The sequence below is a fragment of the Pogonomyrmex barbatus genome, unplaced genomic scaffold (genome assembly GCF_055798465.1).
Source record: "Pogonomyrmex barbatus isolate J1 unplaced genomic scaffold, ASM5579846v1 scaffold1, whole genome shotgun sequence".
NCBI lineage: Eukaryota > Metazoa > Arthropoda > Insecta > Hymenoptera > Formicidae > Pogonomyrmex > Pogonomyrmex barbatus.
Genome location: NW_028297098.1, coordinates 15704020 through 15723284, shown reverse-complemented (window position 1 = coordinate 15723284; position 19265 = coordinate 15704020). Strand labels below are relative to the sequence as shown.

The 19265-nt window shown below is 34.1% G+C and overlaps 3 protein-coding genes across 12 annotated transcripts in view; 2 read left to right on the top strand and 1 right to left on the bottom strand.

Annotated features, from left to right (window-relative positions):
* Positions 1–2960: 2960 nt before the first annotated feature.
* LOC105425246 (retinoblastoma-like protein 1) lies at positions 2961–10870 on the top strand. Of its 4 annotated transcripts, none has more exons than XM_011635933.3 (9): positions 2961–3296; positions 3705–4236; positions 4320–4616; positions 5281–5382; positions 5552–5649; positions 5749–6144; positions 6216–6655; positions 7038–7971; positions 8072–10870. In XM_011635933.3, exons 1-9 carry the CDS (start codon positions 3159–3161, stop codon positions 8252–8254), a joined length of 3120 nt encoding a protein of 1039 aa, XP_011634235.2. In that variant the 5' UTR covers positions 2961–3158; the 3' UTR covers positions 8255–10870. The 4 variants fall into 4 exon arrangements, with proteins under 4 accessions (XP_011634235.2, XP_011634236.2, XP_025073569.2 ...); XM_011635934.3 differs by having other exon boundaries at positions 2962–3296; positions 5752–6144; XM_025217784.2 differs by lacking the exon at positions 5281–5382 and having other exon boundaries at positions 2963–3296; positions 5752–6144.
* A 297-nt stretch (positions 10871–11167) lies between these two features.
* On the bottom strand, positions 11168–15481 carry FucT6 (alpha-(1,6)-fucosyltransferase 8). Of its 3 annotated transcripts, none has more exons than XM_025217787.2 (6): positions 15221–15481; positions 14158–14444; positions 13858–14031; positions 13551–13769; positions 13365–13446; positions 11168–13295 (listed from the first exon to the last, which is right to left on the bottom strand). In XM_025217787.2, exons 2-6 carry the CDS (start codon positions 14391–14393, stop codon positions 12234–12236), a joined length of 1773 nt encoding a protein of 590 aa, XP_025073572.2. In that variant the 5' UTR covers positions 14394–14444; positions 15221–15481; the 3' UTR covers positions 11168–12233. The 3 variants fall into 3 exon arrangements, with proteins under 3 accessions (XP_025073572.2, XP_011634231.2, XP_011634233.2); XM_011635929.2 differs by having other exon boundaries at positions 15148–15477; XM_011635931.3 differs by lacking the exon at positions 15221–15481 and adding an exon at positions 14952–15132.
* Positions 15482–17452: 1971 nt separating this feature from the next.
* The window catches only part of pum (pumilio), a 90906-nt gene continuing 89093 nt past the window's right edge, over positions 17453–19265 (top strand). For 2 of the 5 annotated variants that reach the window (XM_089073190.1, XM_089073177.1), the window contains exons 1-2: positions 17456–17813; positions 18573–19181. In XM_089073190.1, the coding sequence (XP_088929316.1) occupies positions 19086–19181 (96 nt within the window). In that variant the 5' untranslated portion in view covers positions 17456–17813; positions 18573–19085. Of the gene's footprint in view, positions 17814–17911; positions 17931–18144; positions 19182–19265 lie in introns of those variants that run through there. The other 3 variants (XM_089073194.1, XM_089073184.1, XM_089073202.1) reach the window with 3 other exon arrangements.

Sequence of the window (19265 nt, the reverse complement as noted above, 5' to 3'; positions counted from 1 at the left end):
TTAATCTTAAAATATATTAATTATAATTATACGCGCATATTATTTTACTCGTGAGTTTCATCCATTTTTATACGTCGCATCAAATCCAATAACACTGAAGTTATTCATGATTGATACTGCATTCAGTATGCTAATTTTATTTTCAATTTAACTTATTTTTTATCTTTCTTTGATTTTAAAAATTAGGAAAAGATAAAAAATATATTAAACTAAAATTAAAACTAATCTACATTTTGATAGAGATAAAAAATGAGCATGTTTCAGTAACATTCGTGCTCGTTCTGCATAATATTCGGTCTAGTTTGATCTCATGCAGGCACCCAGGTGAAGCATGGGGGCTGTCTGAGGTAGGACTCATTTATCATCGAGAGATTACCTCATGAGAAACCAGTTTTCCTACAAACAATGTTGAACATTAGATTGTAATATCGTCGCAGCGATAACGCAAAGCATATGAAATATTACAGGATATTCTCAAGAAACAAATGGAATGAAGATAATATCGACTTTAAAGGAATAAATTTAGAGTATCGATCAATAAAAACAAGGAAATGATGAGAGACTCTATAAATCATTGTAAGTCGCAATTGCTATAAAAAATTGCAATAAGTTATCGCGTATCATCGCTTATCACTCTGCGCACATGTGTGCGTGCATTTGCGTATGCTACTTTCATTGGAAAATTAAGATATGTGCCAATTCGGGGTAAAACTTATTACATGATTTGTTATTCTGAAGACGCATCGTTTTTATGAATCATTTGGATTATTTATTTTGTACACGCCTCGATGATTAAATGTGTATCGCGCACTGTGTCAAAACGTAATTCCCGTTCTGATACGACAAGTGTTTGAAGTTCTGCATCAGCGAACTTTTTGTTCTCGTTTCCGCTGATTAACACTCTTGTGAATGAATTGCGAAACAGTTCTCTTTTATTGCGATGGAATTTAAATGAATTTATAACAATACATGCCTACTGATAACACATTCTTTGCAACGTGTGTAAAAAAAGATAAACCAAAATCTATCTTGAATATACTCTTGAATTGTGTAATTATTCTAATCCTTTGTATAAAAAAATCGATTAATCGAAAAAAAAGTTTACTTTATTTTTAAGTAATTTATTGTCATGAAAATTATTATTTTATTTGAAATAAAATATTATATATTTATTTATTACTATAAAAATATTAAGTATTTATAATAAAAATTAATATTTTAAATAAAATATCAAAAAATTGTCATAAATAATAAACCTTTTCAAAAAAATGCATATTCTACGCATTCTGATTTCCGTAATATTTTTAACATTCTTTGTTTATTTTTTATGTTAAACGTACAGATGTTGGAATTTCTCTTTTACTTAGTTTTAGCTGTAATATTTAAAATTAATAACAAAGATATCTTATGAGAGAGTTTATTTTCATATCTTTATTTATAATAATAGATGACGTATACGTGACGTTTAAAAAAAAGTCAAATATCTGTTATGGAAAATCTGGTAAACCTTGCATAGACCGCAGTGACCAAGACTTCCGTTGGAATAAAAATCATTTCGATAGTACTTACTGTTAATTTTTATCTCTTATTCAAAAATTCATAAAAATAAATAAAATATCGATAGGAGCAAACAAAAGTAAAAAGTGTAAAATATTTCTCAAATAAAACGCAAAGAAATTATATCTCGTTTAATTTTAATGTGTATTAACAAAGAATGGACATAATTAATTAATAAAAATTAATAAATATTAATATAACTATATTAAATAGTATATCTTTATAAATATTAATAGATATTAATAGATAAAATGAAAGAACGACTAGAAATATTAATGTATAAGAGAGTAATAAGAGAGAAAGATGTGTTTTTTAAATGCGCCTAAGCTAATCAGAATCGGTACAGTCGAGCGCATTAAAGCTCGGCTCTTTCACAGCAGCCATATTGAATGTGTGACGTTAGAGGCAAGAAATGATATGCAATAAAAACTTTGCAAATTTTAGCTTTATTGTTTAATTTTCTATTGGTCATGACATTTTAAGCATTTTTGATTGAAGAATAATTCATTATTTCAAAATTTGTCATCATTTTTCGTCTCTGACGTTATAAAACCGAGTTGGTTACTTGAGAAAGTCGAGTCTTAATATACTATGTTACTTAATATACTATGTACTTACGTTTGCTTCATGAATCATCAATTTTTTTGTTCTCTATAAAAACGTAATATTTAAATTTTACAATTTACAAGTGCAAAAAGTAAATAAATAATAATAGAGAAATGTATTGAAATTTTTCAATGTTACTGAATAAAATGTATTTTTTGAAATTTTTCCTCTTAAATTCCACTCTTATTTCGACACATGCGCAGAATGAGAATACAATTAGCGCTCAATCCTTTGCTTATTTTTTTTATCTAATACTGTCGTATAACAAATACGAATGGCGAAAGAACAATGCGAAAAAATTTTAATTCCGACAATTACAAGGTAAATAAATCTAAAACAAAGAAATTAAATCTCATGGAAAGGAATTTCATCGGCAATTTTACATCGCACGAAAATTGTCCCTCTCCATTCGTGCCTACATTTAGGATTCTCAGCTGGCGGAGCGCAGTCGTCGCGCATGCGCGATGGCACAAGTATTATCTGACCGCGCTTATGATCTTAAATCGCGTATTTCTGGCATTTCCATACAATTTAGGTTAGGTTACTTATTACACCTATATAAGAAAAAAAGTAGAAATATCGGAAGAATCCATAGAATTGAAAACGCGTCGATCAGTTCGTATCGATCGAGGAAAGTCAAGGTAGATTTGGACGAGACAAATCGTCCGAATCTGCCCAATCGCGAAGTTCAGAACGGTGTGGCGCCAATATGCTCTCGAATTCACCCACCAACCGGAAGGCGAGGGAATCGAAAAGGTCTCACGTCGCGAACGCACGCTCGCGGTGGGCGGGCGCACTATTGGCGGTGCCACTGCTGCACTACGTTTCCCGCCAACATGGCAAATATGTCGGCGCTCGTGTCGTTTCCCGCCAAGCCCCCGCGGCAACCCTGTTACGGCGCAACGAAGTTTTTGTATGGCGGTATATAGAAGAGTGTTTTTCCCGCGGTATCTCGTTTGTGTTCTACGTTCTAGGCTGGACTTTGGCGCGAAAAGATGGGGCAGTCGGACGATATTGAGGACTCGATGTACAGCCGGCACCAGGATCTATGCCAGAAGCTAAATATGGACGCGACTGCCGCGTCCGAAGCTTGGAAATCCTACGAAACTATCCGCCAGAACTACACTCTCGAGGTAATATTTACTTCGCGCTAGCGCGACCGCCTTAGTCGACGGAAAACGCGATGCGTCATTCCACACGAGATTTCCTCCGCGGACGGACCGATCGTGATCGTCTCCGAGTGGATCCGAATGATCCGGGCGATTTTCCATCTCGCGAGAGATGATTCAAAGCGCGACGGACAAATTGTTTGGCGCGTTAATCTTGAGAGGGTCGCGTCATAGAAATATCTCATCGGCTGATTCCATCCTTGAGATATCATTTTTAATCGCAAGGATCGATATTTTAAAAATCTTTGCATCTTATATTCGTAGTTCCATCAGTTTCAATATTTAAAAAAATTTTTTTCAATGTTATTTCGATACTTTGATACAATTGTATGAATTGTTGTTTTAAAAAGAATTTCTGATATACATTTGCAGGGTGACCAGTTGCATTGGATAGGATGTGCAGTATATGTAGCTTGTAGAAAGTTTTCTATACCTACAGTAGGAAGGCCAGGCACAAATGTAGAAGGCAATTGCGTATCTCTGACCCGTCTATTGCAATTGTGTAATCTTCCACTGATACAGTTCTTTAGCAAAAGCAAATCATGGGCAGATATGGCAAACATGTCGCAAGACTTCCGTGCCAGAATAGACAAGCTAGAGGCAAATTTCTCGGTATCTATGCTGATATTTAAGAAGTATCAACCAATTTTCACCTTTATATTCAAAGATCCACGAGAGGATACCTCTAGACCATCTAGATCCAGAAGACACAAGGCAGTACCTTGTACATCCACTAGAGTTTTTGAATTTTGTTGGACACTATTTATATGCATAAAAGGTGCAATTCACGATATCTCGGATGATCTTGTTAGTTCTTATCATCTCTTGTTAGTCTGTTGCGATCTTATATACAGCAATGCTTTATTGGCTAACAGGAAAGACCTGCTAAATCCTAATTTTCCTGGTAAGTATTTCCAAATTAATTCTTAAAATGTAACTATTACAATTTAGGAAAAATAATTCTAGCTTATATTTTTTAATTTACAGGTTTACCAGCAAATTTCAATGATGAGAATTATACTCCACCGCAAACAGCAAACTGTATTGTTAACTTACTATGTGAACATCATGATGCAATCGCTGTTGAGGCTAAAGCTATAAAGGAATATTATATGAAGAATTATATTAATAAATTATTTAACGACAGAATCTTACGTGGTGATCAGTCAAATTTTTCTGCTATACTAGAAGCATTGAATTTTGATAATAATAGCAAGGCCATTAACAAAACTTATGAGCAACGCATGCTAAGCGTCGGAGATTTTGACGAAAGAATTTTCTTAGGTAAAATTATTATCTATAATTGAATCAAGAGTTTGACAGTTATGTGATACAATAGCACTGAATAAAATATAGGCTTACATTATCTTATATATCTTGCATGCTTTTTGCTATCTTATTTCGCTTCTGTATATCTACATAAATTGTTTAGCAAAAAATTAATAGTTTCCATTGAATTAAAACTACCTAATAGCGAACTCGCAATATATGGGATTGTTAATATATTAAATATTGTTATATATGAAATTGAAAAATAGAAGTGCATAATGTTACAAATAATTATATAGTCAATAATGAATTTGTCAACAGAATATGCATCAATGATTTCATCAGAGAGGTTTTATGATATTGTATTTCATGTGAAACTGTCTTTAATATATTTTAATTCAATATAATGCGAGTGTTGAATTCGCTTTAAAAAGTTGTTTAACATGTTAAATCTTATTTATATCTCTTTTTTAACTTGCACTTTTATTCTAATTATCTATGATATAATTTATACAATGAAACTATTTGAATTTAGAGATTATTTCTTGAAAAAAGTTGAAAAAAGACAAACTAAAAAAAAAAGAAATTCCTAGCAACTTATTTAGTTTATTAATATTTTTTATTCTTTTTTTTTTTTTTAACAAATTTGTGTATTTGCTTTGTCGTAATTGCTTTATAGCGAAATGGAGAAGAGTAAGTTTGATCGATGTATCAAATTCAAATATATTTGGCCAAAACAGTGCTAAGCATGTCCAGTTTGCTAATCATGAAGTTTTACAAGGTGGGTTTGCGATATCTTGTGCGAATGCTTTTGTCTCGTAACTGATTATCAGACAAATTAATTTTTTCCATCTACTAACCGCACATTTTTCAAATATAAAATTGAGTCATTTTATTTTATTATTTTTTTTAATTATAAGACATTTTACATGAATTTATTCTTGTTTCAGGCCATGATGCTAATGAGAACATTGGTTCCCCTACTCAGATGATAAACATTGATGATTTCAATGAGCGATTGCAGATAAAGAGAGAACAGTACGCTGGGGTAAATTTTAGGAATTATATCTATTTTATCTGAAAAATATTAAGTATTTTTTTATACGTTTTACTGCGCAATATTTGTATAACTTTTTATTTTTCATAGCAGATACAATATTTGGCTCCTCCTACGCCATTGACCGGTCGTAAATATCTCCGATCGAAGGACGTATCTAATATAACGCCAGTAACCACAGCAACTCAAAGCGTCATTAAATTACAAGCTTTGATAGCTGGACAATCTGCACCGAGCGAAAGTCTATTACAGATGCTTAACAATTGTTCTCAAGATGTTAAGTCCTCACTCGAGGCAAAAGTTAAACAGATTGGTGAACTATTCTGCGCGAATTATAATAACAATGCAAATAACATTAACATAAACGACGATGCAACATCCGATTTTGGAAAGAAGCGTCTTCTTATGGGACAAACTTTGTTTTACAAGCTTCTCGAAATGATTCTAAATGATGAGAAGCGCAAAAAGCCAAATGATGATATAACTGTAAGTTTACATAAATTAAATATCGTAAAAAAAAGCAGCGTATTTATATATTGATTGTTTGTGTGTTACAGAATCTTCTTTTGAATGAAGTATTTATTCAATGCCTTTTTGCTTGCTGTCTCGAGATAGTTATATATTCGTACAAAAGTAACGACAAGATATTCCCTTGGATATTAAAGGCTTTAAATCTAGATGCTTACTATTTCTATAAGGTTATAGAAATTATAGTAAGAACCGAGGACCAATTGTCACGGGATGTTGTCAAGCACTTAAATCAAATCGAGGAAAAAATTCTCGAATCCTTGGCTTGGCAGAGCGACAGTCCCTTATGGCAAACTATTGAGTCTCTACCCGATGGTGTACCCAGTTGCGAGGATGTTTCCTTACCTGGCACTTTAGAAACTGCTGATCCGAATGCATCTGGTCAGCCTGTATTAAGACGAATTGCTTTGGATCGGGAACGTACTCATAATGACGTTCAACAGAGTCCGATTTCATCAGCTTCGGAAAGGTATAATTTAATTAATTAAAAGAACAAAAAATGATCAAATTAATAATTTCCGGAAATTAAAACTGCTCGTATATAATAAAAAAAAATCTAATAGTAAATTTAATGGAAAGAAAGAAGTTATGATAAACATGAGAATATAAATATGATACTTTTGATAGACTAATAATGTGATTCAACTTATCTTTTAGTTTTATTTCTTTTTAAATCATGATTTATCTGCAAGACAATCAAAAAAATTATAAATTTGAATTAGAAAAGATATTTTTTTTATTATTAAATATTTTTTATTATATATATATATATATATATACATATATACACACACACACACACACACACACACATACACACACATATATATAAAAGTTATATATGAATTTAGATTTCAGTCTCCTATCGCAGCATCTGGTGTAGCAAAAAAGCGATTATTTTCTGAGACCAGAGTCACGGGTCAAAGCGTTCTTCGTGTCGGGCAGAGTGTATTATCTTCTAATAGAATGGTATTAGATAATGGCCAAAGGATACTTTTGGTACCCGATCAGCTTACCGTCTCGAGAGTGTCGGGCACGCAATCAAACAATACTGCACAAGCAACGAACAGAGATGCAGCTAGACCCAGAAGGACGGGTTCCGTCGCGCTATTTTTTCGAAAGTTCTACAATCTTGCATGCGTACGCATGCAAGACTTGTGTAATTCGTTGGAAATATTGGATAACGACAAGAAAAAGATTTGGACGATCTTTGAATACTCCGTCAAGGAACGTACCGAATTGATGAAAGACCGACATCTCGATCAAATCTTAATGTGTGCAATTTATGTAATATGTAAATTGGTTAAGATGGAGAAGAACTCCTTCACCGAAATTATGCGGTGCTATCGTCTGCAGCCACAGGCAGAATCACATATATATAGATCGGTGCTTATTGAAAAAGTTCCCAACGATGGAGATTCGAATACGAGCAATAATGAAAGATCGGAGGATAATAGTGTGTTGGGAGAGAATGTAACTCCGCCAACACCAACAAATATGGCCGGAACGTCACAAAACTTTGACGGAGAGAAGCGTGGCGACTTAATCAAATTCTACAACACAGTGTATGTTCCGCAAGTCAAAGAATTTGCGAATAAATTTGGATCGGCTCGTGGTAGCGTCATGAATCTCTCGTTGAGTCCTTTACCGAAAGGAAAGGCACCTGCTAATTCTCCAGTAAGGCGTGTCACTAGTAGTATTATGACACGCACTCTTAACCCAAGGGCTATAAGTGCATCACCGGCACCACAATTAACTTACTGCTTCAGTCGTAGTCCTGCTAAGGTAAAATAAACTTTTATCGAAATCTCTAAATTTTATAAATCATTTTTATATCTTTAAGCTATTAAAGTCTATTTCCTATGTGTTGTTTTTCCTTTTTCAGGACTTAGAAGCTATTAATAAGATGATGATATCTGTAGATGCGAAAAAAAGTGTGGGAAAACGATTACTTGCCGATGACACTGATGTAGAAATGACAGAAGGTCCATCTCCTAAAAAAACTACAACTTTTGTTGCACGGAAATTAGAAAATATTATTGGAGAAAGACGAACGCAAAATCAATAAGAGAGATATAGTAGAATGACAATCATATTTTACGAAGATGAAGAGCGTGTTTAATTTGCTTCTTACTTGCATATAAATTGACTTGCAAAAAACGAAAAAATCTACGTAAGACGAAAGCCCGTCTTTTAGCTGTATAGCGTAAATGTAAATCAGACATTCATTTCTCAGGTATAGTCATTTTAGCAAATTGGGAAGGACCGCGCTATATAAGAATGCTGTAATTTGTAATTTTATTTAGTGTAAAGTCAGAATTCAATTTCCAGTATTCGTTGAGTTCTATCTTAACAGAGTAGACTTTTTTTTTGTTAATTTATAATTTACCAAACTAAACTGTCTTTCACATCATATAAAATATAAAGTTGTGTAATATATATTATAACTAAAATTTATATATTACACTTTCTGTGCATTATGTTGTTAACATGGAAATGTTTTAGAATCAATTGAAGAACATAAATCTTATAATTTGTAATATGTCTACTATTGCTTTTTAATCATGATTAAATTGTTATATAAAATTATCTTTACATAGGAAAAATACATGTGCATCCATATGTTATATAGTGAGAATTGGTTTGTCATAAAATTGCCGGTGATTCTGTAGAAACATTAGCTAGTGATTCTATGAAATTACCAGAGATTTTTTAAAATTATCGAATCAATTATTTTCAACAGATATAACATGTAGATTTAAATAGGAAATTGCAAAAAAATATGTTAGTATTATTGTGACAATAAATCGTAATTTATATTTTACGATATTTTGGTCTACCGTCAATGAAAAATATTTTAATGATAGATTTTTAGACAAAATCTCAAATTCATCTCAAATGATGGACTGATCGTTATTTATCTTAATTATTTATAATACTTTTTATTAACTATTGATAAAACTGATAAAAATAAATATTAAATAAATTTCTGTTGAAATAAAATCAAATAGAATATTTTGTTATTTATATTTCCGAAACTTTGAATCCAGTAAAAATTCCTCTTAGTCGTTTATAATTCAAAAGATTATATTAATTCCTCAATATTAAGATAACCATATATTGGCCTTTTCTATCTATAATATATACTGTTAAAATATTATCTAATTACGATAGACCATCTTGTATACGTATTTTGAATTTATAAAATAAGTTAAAAAAAATGATATTAGTTATATTAACTCTTGTTTTTGATTGTGATCAGATCGTTGATTACATTTATATCGTGTAAAGATAAACCTAGTCAATATTTGTGAAGAATATTTGGTATATATCTTCTACACTGGAAATTATTCTGACTATTCCAAGTGCGTATATTACGATTCGTCAATAAAATCATTTTCTTCCATGCTGCGAACGAAATGTATACAAAATTTATAAAGAGATCTGGTTTCAACCACTTAATACAAGCATATTTTTAAGAATAGAATTAAGCTCATCATGGCTAAAGCAATGAGTACTCGCAACACATACAGATACCAGATAAGTGATGGTTCAGTCTATTTTTTTCCAAAAAAGAATACAAATTACAGATTTATAGTAATAAACTGGAGATAAAATTATAATCATGTAAGCGCATCTTCTGTCTCGAGACATTATTTGTTATTGTATCTTTTAAAATTTAGTTTGTCGTGAGTTGAAAAACTCAAAGTAGATGTAAATATTTCTAAATTTACTATGATCTCATTAATTTCTCATTATCAAACGATGTATAAAACGAGAAATATGACGTATAAAAATAAAATACAGTTATTGTATTTATTGCATTGCGAGGATATTTTGTAATTCAAGCTTAATATAATTAAATGTGATCGCGAGTTGAGAGAGTGAGAGAGAAAAAAATACTGATATTTTAATAGTAATTGAATATAAAATTTCCGCGTGATGTGCGTGAGACTATGTTGTCCATTTTTGTTTGTTCTAGAACAGCATGTTGCTTGCTTTTACCATTGAAGTTTTTATATTATATTGTCAAAGTTTCTTGCATTAAAAAGAGGTCAAGATAGCTTCTTTTTACACAATTTGCGTTCAGGACTAAAGATGATTACTAATGTAATTTTCTTTATAAATAAATAATATAAAAAATTTTGTCGATGTACAATGAATTGCTGTTAATATTTTATATATATATATACATAGGACTGGATTGATGATATAATGAAAAAATATTTTAATTCATCTTTTATGAAATATATAACATCACTATGATTATAATAAATCATTATTTTGGAATACAATGTGTGCATATAAATTTTTTCAAATTATTTTTATATATAAAAAAGTTTTATTTAACGTTAAGGAAGCGGATATACATATGATGCATTTCGTGAATTAAATATTTATTTGTCAAAATCAAATTCAGATTTTATAACAATTCTCGTTTGCGTTTTGCGTATAAAATTACAATATGCATACAAGAAAAAAGTTCTATATTGAAAGTAGGCCCTAAGCCTAGCTCGATGTCATACATGCTTATTTTATACATACGTACATACATACATATATAAAAAAAATATATATATATATATAGACATTTTACATAATCACGCATAATACATTAAGCTTCTTTTTAGCAATTCTAAATGTGTGTGTGTGTGTGTGTGTGTGTGTGTGCGCGTGTGTGTGTGGGGTGGTAAAACAGATAAATATCCCAAAAGTCTGTATTTTGATGGTGTATCATGAATCTCAAATTTATTAATCGACATATTTATCCACTCACAAAATACAAGCATTATATATTAAAATTTTTATATTATCTTTTTTATCTTTCATAATTTAATTATGATGATTTCGCAAATATTTTTATAATGGAGTATCGCATCGCAAAGAAATAAAAGTGATGTTAAGGATTTTATAAAATCATTTTTCCCAATTTAAGGTCATATTTTGTATGAAAATATACAATCAAATAAAACACATGTCATCTTGTGAAATTTATATAAAATTTACTTTTTATCAAAATACAAAAGCGTTTTGGGATATTCTATATAATTCTGTCGTTACAATAATAATAAACATTGACGGCTTGTTCGCTGCCGAAATAATTTCGCGAATATATTTACAAAATATGATGGAGCGCGCAGTAGAAAGAAACTTCTGATTATATTTTTTACGTATTTCCTGATTCATCAATTTCAGCTTGTCAAAATGTTAACCAGGTTTCATATGCGATAATGCATTGGCACAAACGTCGGATATTTCAATACGCGCGATAATAATTTTCAATCTATTACATATATTATGTACATTATGGCTTTGTTCGCGAGGAGCGCACTATTAGCGTTATTACGTCATTTTGTCTTTATCATTTACTAGATATAAATCAAAGATAAAATAACGCGATAATGCTGATAAAATGCTGATAACTTCTCGAACCCATATAGAACAAATTTGGTTTGCCGATAATATTGCGAATATGTCGAAATATATATTTATGTAATATATATATATATATATATATATATATATTTCGAGTTATATTAAAAAATATAATAATTCGGCATAATTAATTTCCTTCAGATAAATCTTTAATTAAATCAACAATAACATCCAATGAGAGAATATATTAAAATATTAGAAATATTGCTACATATTTGCGAATTTTGACCTTATTTCTATATATATATTCTATATATAAACGCATTATCTACACAATATCAAATCATATTATAGTTTTATATGTAAAAAATCTTAAATTTGTGAAAAATTGTATCTCCATTACGTCATTCAAGAAAAAATTATACTTATAATTCTAAAATCGAACGGAACTATATATATAATCGAGAGATACATTAAGCTCTTATTCGACAAGTCATGGACATCTGTAAGAATTTACAAGCATTAAAATCGTAGTTTACAAGTAGCAAAATATATACATCGTGCCATGTCATCTTTGCTAATATCTCTTCTTAATTTGATCCAAAGAAGTAATGAGTCATTGAAATTTCGATAATCCAGTCTTTCAAAGATCGATTTTACTCAGACATTCTTTAATTATCTTTATTTTCCAGCAAAGGAATATTCGAATACTTTGGAAAATCCACAGCATCAACGGGGTTCTTAACTTTAAAACTAGGAAATAATCCTGTCATACTAGTTCTAGTGTTGTATCCCTTGGAGAAACCATCCCAGTGATTACCAAAAACATCGATCAAATCACCGACTTTTAACTCTAGTTCTCCGTTCTTCCTCGGTTTGTGATCTAAAATAGCCACGTGAGGATGTGGATTTTGCCCTCCATAATAATATATATCATCGAGAGATGTGAATCTGTCATACGCATCTGGATAGAAAGTTTGCATTAACTCATACGCAACGCGACATACTTGGGAACTGAACGTACACACTAAGTAATCGCATTCCGATAGAAGATGGATATCAATAATTATTCCTTGCAATGAGGTGTCCGAATATCGCTTCGCTACAGATGCCGTTTCGGCAATTTCTGGATCGCCTATTATCTCGTAATTGGGATAACGTTTCCTAGCTGTTATAATCACTTTTGGATCGTCGCTGGCTAAAAAGACTCTTCTCACATCTGGCTTTGTTTCGAGTTCATCGAAATATTGTTCTACTTTAGTCATATATTCGTCTATGTCATGATAAGCTGCCTCGGTGCCTACTTTGTCGGTTCGACGTACGTGAATACCGACGATAGGTTTTTTAAAACCGAGCTTCTCTTTCGTCCTCTCCAGTGTATTCCTCACGTGATCTTGAGGTCGCATCAAGTATTTTAATACTTGTCCCACCCACCAAACAAGAGGATGACCGTGAATCTTCTCTAATCTAGGCGCTAAGTCTGCAGGTACGCTAGGTGGCTGGAATCTTGGCTTAGGATAAACATTGTCTACGATTGGCAGAGATATTACTTGTTTAGAAGAATCTCCAGGCCAATTAGAATGTGAGATACCGGTTGTAGACACACAAGTATCACTGAGGGGTTTAAAAACAGACTCCCAGCCATCCTTGTGATATCTCCATCCTTTCGATTTTATTATCAATGTCCTTTCTGTACCATAAGCCACTAAAAAGCAATATGTGATGTGATGAATCTGCAAAGTATATACATTTATTTTATTTGATCATTTAAAGATTTAATTATCATAATTCAATTTTCTTACCTGGCAACCAAAACCACACCCTTTATTTAAACTACATATCAATTTTTTTGCTTTATTACAGTCAGTAGGATTTTGCAGATACCTTCAAAGCAAATACAAGATAAATTAGATTAGATTAGATAAATAAAATTAAAAAAAATAACTTAGTTCCTACATCAATTATGTTACATTGGCAAGCTGTATTACCTAAATCTTCTCTGAACGAGATCGGATAAATCTTTTGCTTCCTTCTCTCGCCATTCGTTGTAACCATCTGCTTTTTTCAACTTATCAATATTCATTATTAATGATTTTTTGTGTTCCCATGCATTCTTTATCACATCTTGTATTTCCTTTTCTCTCTGATCATATGTGAACTCATCAATATGCTTCTTAAATTTGTTTAATTCTGCGCTGATGTAGTACCTGCAGTACAAAACTAAGAACGTAATTTTTCATGTAATATATTAGGCATAGTATATCACAATGTCTAATTAGCCATTATTATACTTACCACATTTCCTGAATGTCATTTCTCAATCGTCGTCGCAATTCTTCATATTCCGAAGAGGGAATGCCATGTTTTGATCCATCTTGATGATCCATTAGATCATAATAGACTGATGCTTTCTCAAATTTGTCTTGTATGGAACCTAAATGATCACCTTGTATGGATTTTGAGCCTTCTCTAAAAATTATGTTAGCTGTATAATGAAAAGATCGCAGTGCTCCATAATAAGATAAATAAGATAAATTTTGATCTTAAAGTCACTGAATTTTCCTGTTTCATGTACATGCATATGCAAAAACATACCCTAATATAAAGTTCTTCAAAGCGTCATTTTGCTTCTTTAAAATTTCAAAGTCGTTAACCATTTGTGCTAAGCGTTGTGTATTCTCTTTGTTGGCAGTACTAGCATCACGGTTTGACAAGGAATTGGACTTAAATATATGAACCATAGATATAACCAATACTAAAAACCAGGTGGCTAACAATGCTATTCCGAGTTTTCCTAACCAACCAGGTCGTCCGGAACAAATCGCTGCCATTTTAAACAGAATGTTTGTTGTGTTTGCTTTGAATGTGTCACATTACGATATCTGAAAATATAATAATACAATGTTTCAAATTTTGTACATAAGATACTTCGCACAATGTTTCTTGTGCACAATAACTCCACTAATCTACAAACACCTCACACAGATTATATTTATTAAATTATATATTTAATTTTATCTGTTAAATATCTACATAATCCTCCGCAGAAGTGCACGATCTCAAAAATTTTACCCGATAGAACGATAAAAAAAAATTTTGCTACTTTTTCGATCGCGACGTTCCTCGTGTTGCTCTCTCGCTGAAATTATTATTATCGATGATCGTCACAAAGCAGGAAAATCAGAAAATAAGTAGTCGTATCATAGACGCGAACGAATCAACGAAGCGGAGCGGTGTTAATTACTTCCGTTTTATTACATGCGAGCGTTTCATGATCGTTTCAACCACCGCATGATCTCTCGATCTCCTGGTGGACGCGCAAATAACGCAAAATAGAAAAACCGGTATAGAACCGAGGAATACGAGAAACATAATATAACGCATCGTACCGTAGAGAGATCGGTAGGTACGTGCGATCGGAGGGAAGGTTAAGGGAACCAAAGGTACACCGCGTTCTCCGATGGCGTAGGTACGTAAGAGAGAAAGTGTCTCACGCCGATCGCGTCGGAAATTGCCTCGGGATTGTCGCGGCGCGCGCTAAACGCGCTAATCCACGAGTCCGGAACCCGAAGCGGGATCAATTACCGGTTACGATCTCCGGTCTCCTCGGTGCGTTCCCCGCGATCCGGTTGAACCACAACCACTTTTTCGCACTTACATGTCGGCAGTGTCGGCCGCTCGTCGGGCGCTCCGCTGACTTACGAAAGACAGGACGGCGATTATCTATCATCTGTCCGCTACTGTTGCGTGATCGCCGATACTCGAATAGAGACGTCCCGTCCGCTGTGCCACTTATTCCTGACTCGATTGCCTCCCATCCCGCGCCACTCTCGCACTCGTGCGAGCGACAGAGGTTGGGCCTCGGCGCGGGTTAGGGAGGACTCTGGCCGTGAGGAATCAACGCGCGTTATCAACATCGGGGCGTCTTCGAACTGCCGAGCGAAATTCTAATTAAGTTAATGGAATGCAATTAAATCCATTTCTATTAATGTAGACTAACTTTAATCTTGGTTTAATTTACTTGTTTACCTTCTTCTAATTCTTGAATTAAAAAAAAATAAAAAGTTAAATAAAAAAATTTTTCATGTATAATTTTATATGTATATATATATATATATATATATATATATATATATATATATATATAAAACGTATAAAAAAATATGTAAAAATATATATTATATATGGATACGTTTTATATATGATGCCTTATATGATATCTATAATTATACCTTATTATATCTAATTATGTATGGAAAATTGTTTACCGGGAAGATTAAAGTTAATAGTAGTAAAAATAGATAAAAGTCACATTTATTTCTACCTTTTTGTGGATTAACTTTAATTTCGATTTAATTTATAATTTATATTTATATTATATTATATATATATATATATATATATTTTAATTTATATTAAATTTAATTAATATCCTTTATCTTTTTCTAACTAGAATTAAAAATAGATTAAAAATAAATTTAATTGAGATTAATTTATATTAGTAGAAATGGATATAAGATCAACTTCGATTAAACTTCGAGTAACTTTAATAGTTACCTATCAAATAACATCTGTTCTATTTTTAGCGTTTATAAAATTAATAGAGTTATTAAAAAGAAAAAGGTCCGGTTTTAAAAATTGGATCGTTTTTGCAATCCAATTTCTAAAACCGGACCTTTCTCTCTTTAATAACTCTGTAATTTATTAGATAATTCTATCTAATAAATTAATCGTCAATGAAACTAATCACAATTTTGAATGATCCTAATTTGATTGATAAAATTATTCAGGGTGAAATTTTTCATCCTTCATTCAATTTCCTTTTAAAAAGCTAAATTGTGATTTTATATATATAATCTAATCAATAATAGAAAGCAAATTTGATTGTCGAAATTGCTTCGAACGAAATTTCTTGTTCGTCTGACGTCAAATTTGGACAATCGAATTTTTTTTAATCAAATCTTTTTTTCATTTATTAAATAATAAAAAAATCAATTCTAAACACATATTAATAAAATAATAAATAAGTATTTCTTGACAAGACTATCATCCATTATTGAAAACAGTCGATATTGTCAATATTCTGTCCATATTCTCATATTACATTGTACAATTATATTTGTACTGATAATCATATACTCGCTAAATACACGCGTACTTGTATGAGCGCATACTTTATTTGTTCAATCGCATCATCCTAATCATTTAGAAAAGGAATTTTCTCAAGGGGACCTTACTTATGTATTGCTTCTCTAGCCATTACCAATGTTGTTTTTCTCACTTTTATTTTTCCTTTTTAATTACATTGCATATTTTCTTGTATCTTATTATAATTTCCTTGATATAATTTTTCAAGCTGCAATAAAATATATTTTTTAATTTTATTCATATAGAATTTTATTAGATATACTATTTTTTATATAAAGATATAATAATAGAGTAATTAATAATTTTATACTTATAATTTATAATTATAATTAAAAAACGAGGCAAGAAAGGAAGCAATTGTCCTCCTTTTCCCCTTTCTGGATATTTATGGTCTCGATGGCACCTGAAATGATTGTTCGTATTTTATTAGGAAAAGAATTCACCGCGTTTGGATCATGTCAGATCGACTACGCATGATCGACATTTAGGAGATGTTCAAAAGTTTCGCGCGCGAACAACCATCTTCCTATGCCCTCCTCGGCGACGTTGAAACGTACGACGACAGGTGGCGTCGTACGTTTTGTCTCCGTCACGTCCAACATAAAAAATTGAATTTTCATCGCGGCCACGAAGGGAGGCCAATTTTATACGAATTATCTCGCCAAGCGTGTTATGTCGATACGTACAAGTGAGATATTTTATCGAAATAAAATAAAAGGACCCCAAATTAGATTCTACGACCGGCGGGGGTAGGAGAGAGGGAAGGGGGAAGTGGGAGGCAGGGGGACTAGACACATATACATGTGAGATACGATGAGTGTACCCTAATAAAGGCTAAGCGAGACAGCATGACACACAGCCGTCCATCTTCTCTCTCCTTCCCCCCCCCCCTTGGTCGCTGCTGTTCCGCGCTCTGCTACCTCCCACCACGAAAATCGCGCACGCAGCATCCTTGCGCGCGAAACACGCGTACGCCGGTGGATGCACGTCGAGTGTCTGTGGCTCGCGTGGCTGTACATACCTGTGAATAGTGTATTTTAAGCCTTAGTTTTAACGAAATGACCGAGTGAAGAAGACGGGAAAGTCGCGAGACGGAGAATATTGTGAGTGCAACGCGGAGACGAGAGAGAGAGAGAGAGAGAGAGAGAGAGAGAGAGAGAGAAAGAAAGGGACGTTGATCGCGAAGCGATCCTCGACGGAAAACGATTATCGAGGGCGAGGTAAACGTTCACCGAGATCTCCAGCTTATCACACAAATTGAGAGTAGAGATTCGAATTTTCTATATCTCTTTTTCTCTTTCTGTCCCTATCGCTCGCTCGCTCGCTCATTCTGTCTGCTGTCCTTCGCCGTCCTTCTCTCGTCCGCAGAGTCTCTCTCTCTCTCTCTTTTTCTTTCCCTTTCTCTCGCTACCTCTCTCCTTTCTCGCTGCCGACGTGCACGCAGTTGTCGGTTCTCGCTTGTTTCATCTTTCCTTCCTTCCTCGGCCTTTTCCGTGAGCTCGCTGCTCGCCGCGGTGCGTGTCGGTCGGTTACTCGATCGGTCGGTCAGTTCGTGCGTCAGAGACTATCGCTTTAACCAAGGATCTCGCTTGTACGAGCGAACGAGTGGGTGAGCGAGTGAGCGAGCGAATGAGTGAACGAGCGATCCCGCGGTCATCGTGCGCGCCCGCCGTTCACGACGGTTTCCTTTGTGTTCTCTCTCTCTCTTCCTCCTCACACCTTCGTCTTTCTCGCTTTCTCTCCCTCTTCGTGTATCCGGCGCGCACACATCAGGCACACACAGTGTTGTCAAAAATCCGGCAGCGGCGCGCCGGAGCTGCACGCAGCTGCCATTGCTGTAACTGTCTGGTTTTCGTTCGTAGCTCGATAAATACGTTCCTCCGATCTCTCACGGACTGATATCGACGTGCCGTTCGTCATCGTTATCATCGTCATTATCATCGGCATCGCTGTCGCCACCACCACTGTCGTCATCACCACCACCGTCGCCGCCGCCACCGCTGCCGCTGCCGTCGTCGTCGCAACCGCAACAGCAATCGCTCACACAATCACAGCCGCCTCGTCACCGTTGCAGTCATCGTCGTCGCTGTCGTCGTTGTCGTTGTCTTTACCGTCGTCGTCGTCGTCGTCGTCGTTGTCGTCGTGGAAACGGTCGGTGAGAATGTATCGCCGTTAACAACTGCGCGCGTACGGAACATGTTCGGGCAACGACCGTAGCAAGCGGCATCCTCCACGGCATCTCGCCAGACGCCGCCGGCTCTCTCCGTACGGGAGCTAACCTCCACGAGGCCCGAGGGTGCATCTTCCCCAGCACGTTTGGCCGTACCGCGTTCGCCGTGCCCGGGGACAGCGGCGCGGCCTGACAACACGAGGACATGAAGTGGCTCGGCGCGAGCAGCGGAGGCGCCGGGGGCGAACCGGCATCCTCCATGCAGCTGCATCACTCCTCCGCCAACGGCCACATACCCACGGTACATACGATTGTCTTTTTCTTTTTTCTTTCTCTTGGGCTTTAATCCCCCTTTTCTTTCTCTCTTTCTCGCTTTTTCTGGCGG

What these genes read in the sequence shown, in the direction of transcription:
- LOC105425246 (XM_011635933.3), top strand. Translation starts at nt 3,159, where the DNA reads ATGGGGCAGTCGGACGATATTGAGGACTCGATGTACAGCCGGCACCAG. An exon ending in GCCAGAACTACACTCTCGAG is followed by an intron (nt 3,297 to 3,704) that starts GTAATATTTACT and finishes ATACATTTGCAG; the next exon opens with GGTGACCAGTTGCATTGGAT. An exon ending in TAATCATGAAGTTTTACAAG is followed by an intron (nt 5,383 to 5,551) that starts GTGGGTTTGCGA and finishes TTCTTGTTTCAG; the next exon opens with GCCATGATGCTAATGAGAAC.
- FucT6 (XM_025217787.2), bottom strand. Translation starts at nt 14,393, where the DNA reads ATGGCAGCGATTTGTTCCGGACGACCTGGTTGGTTAGGAAAACTCGGA. An exon ending in TTGAAGAACTTTATATTAGG is followed by an intron (nt 14,032 to 14,157) that starts GTATGTTTTTGC and finishes CATAATTTTTAG; the next exon opens with AGAAGGCTCAAAATCCATAC. An exon ending in AATGACATTCAGGAAATGTG is followed by an intron (nt 13,770 to 13,857) that starts GTAAGTATAATA and finishes TTTGTACTGCAG; the next exon opens with GTACTACATCAGCGCAGAAT.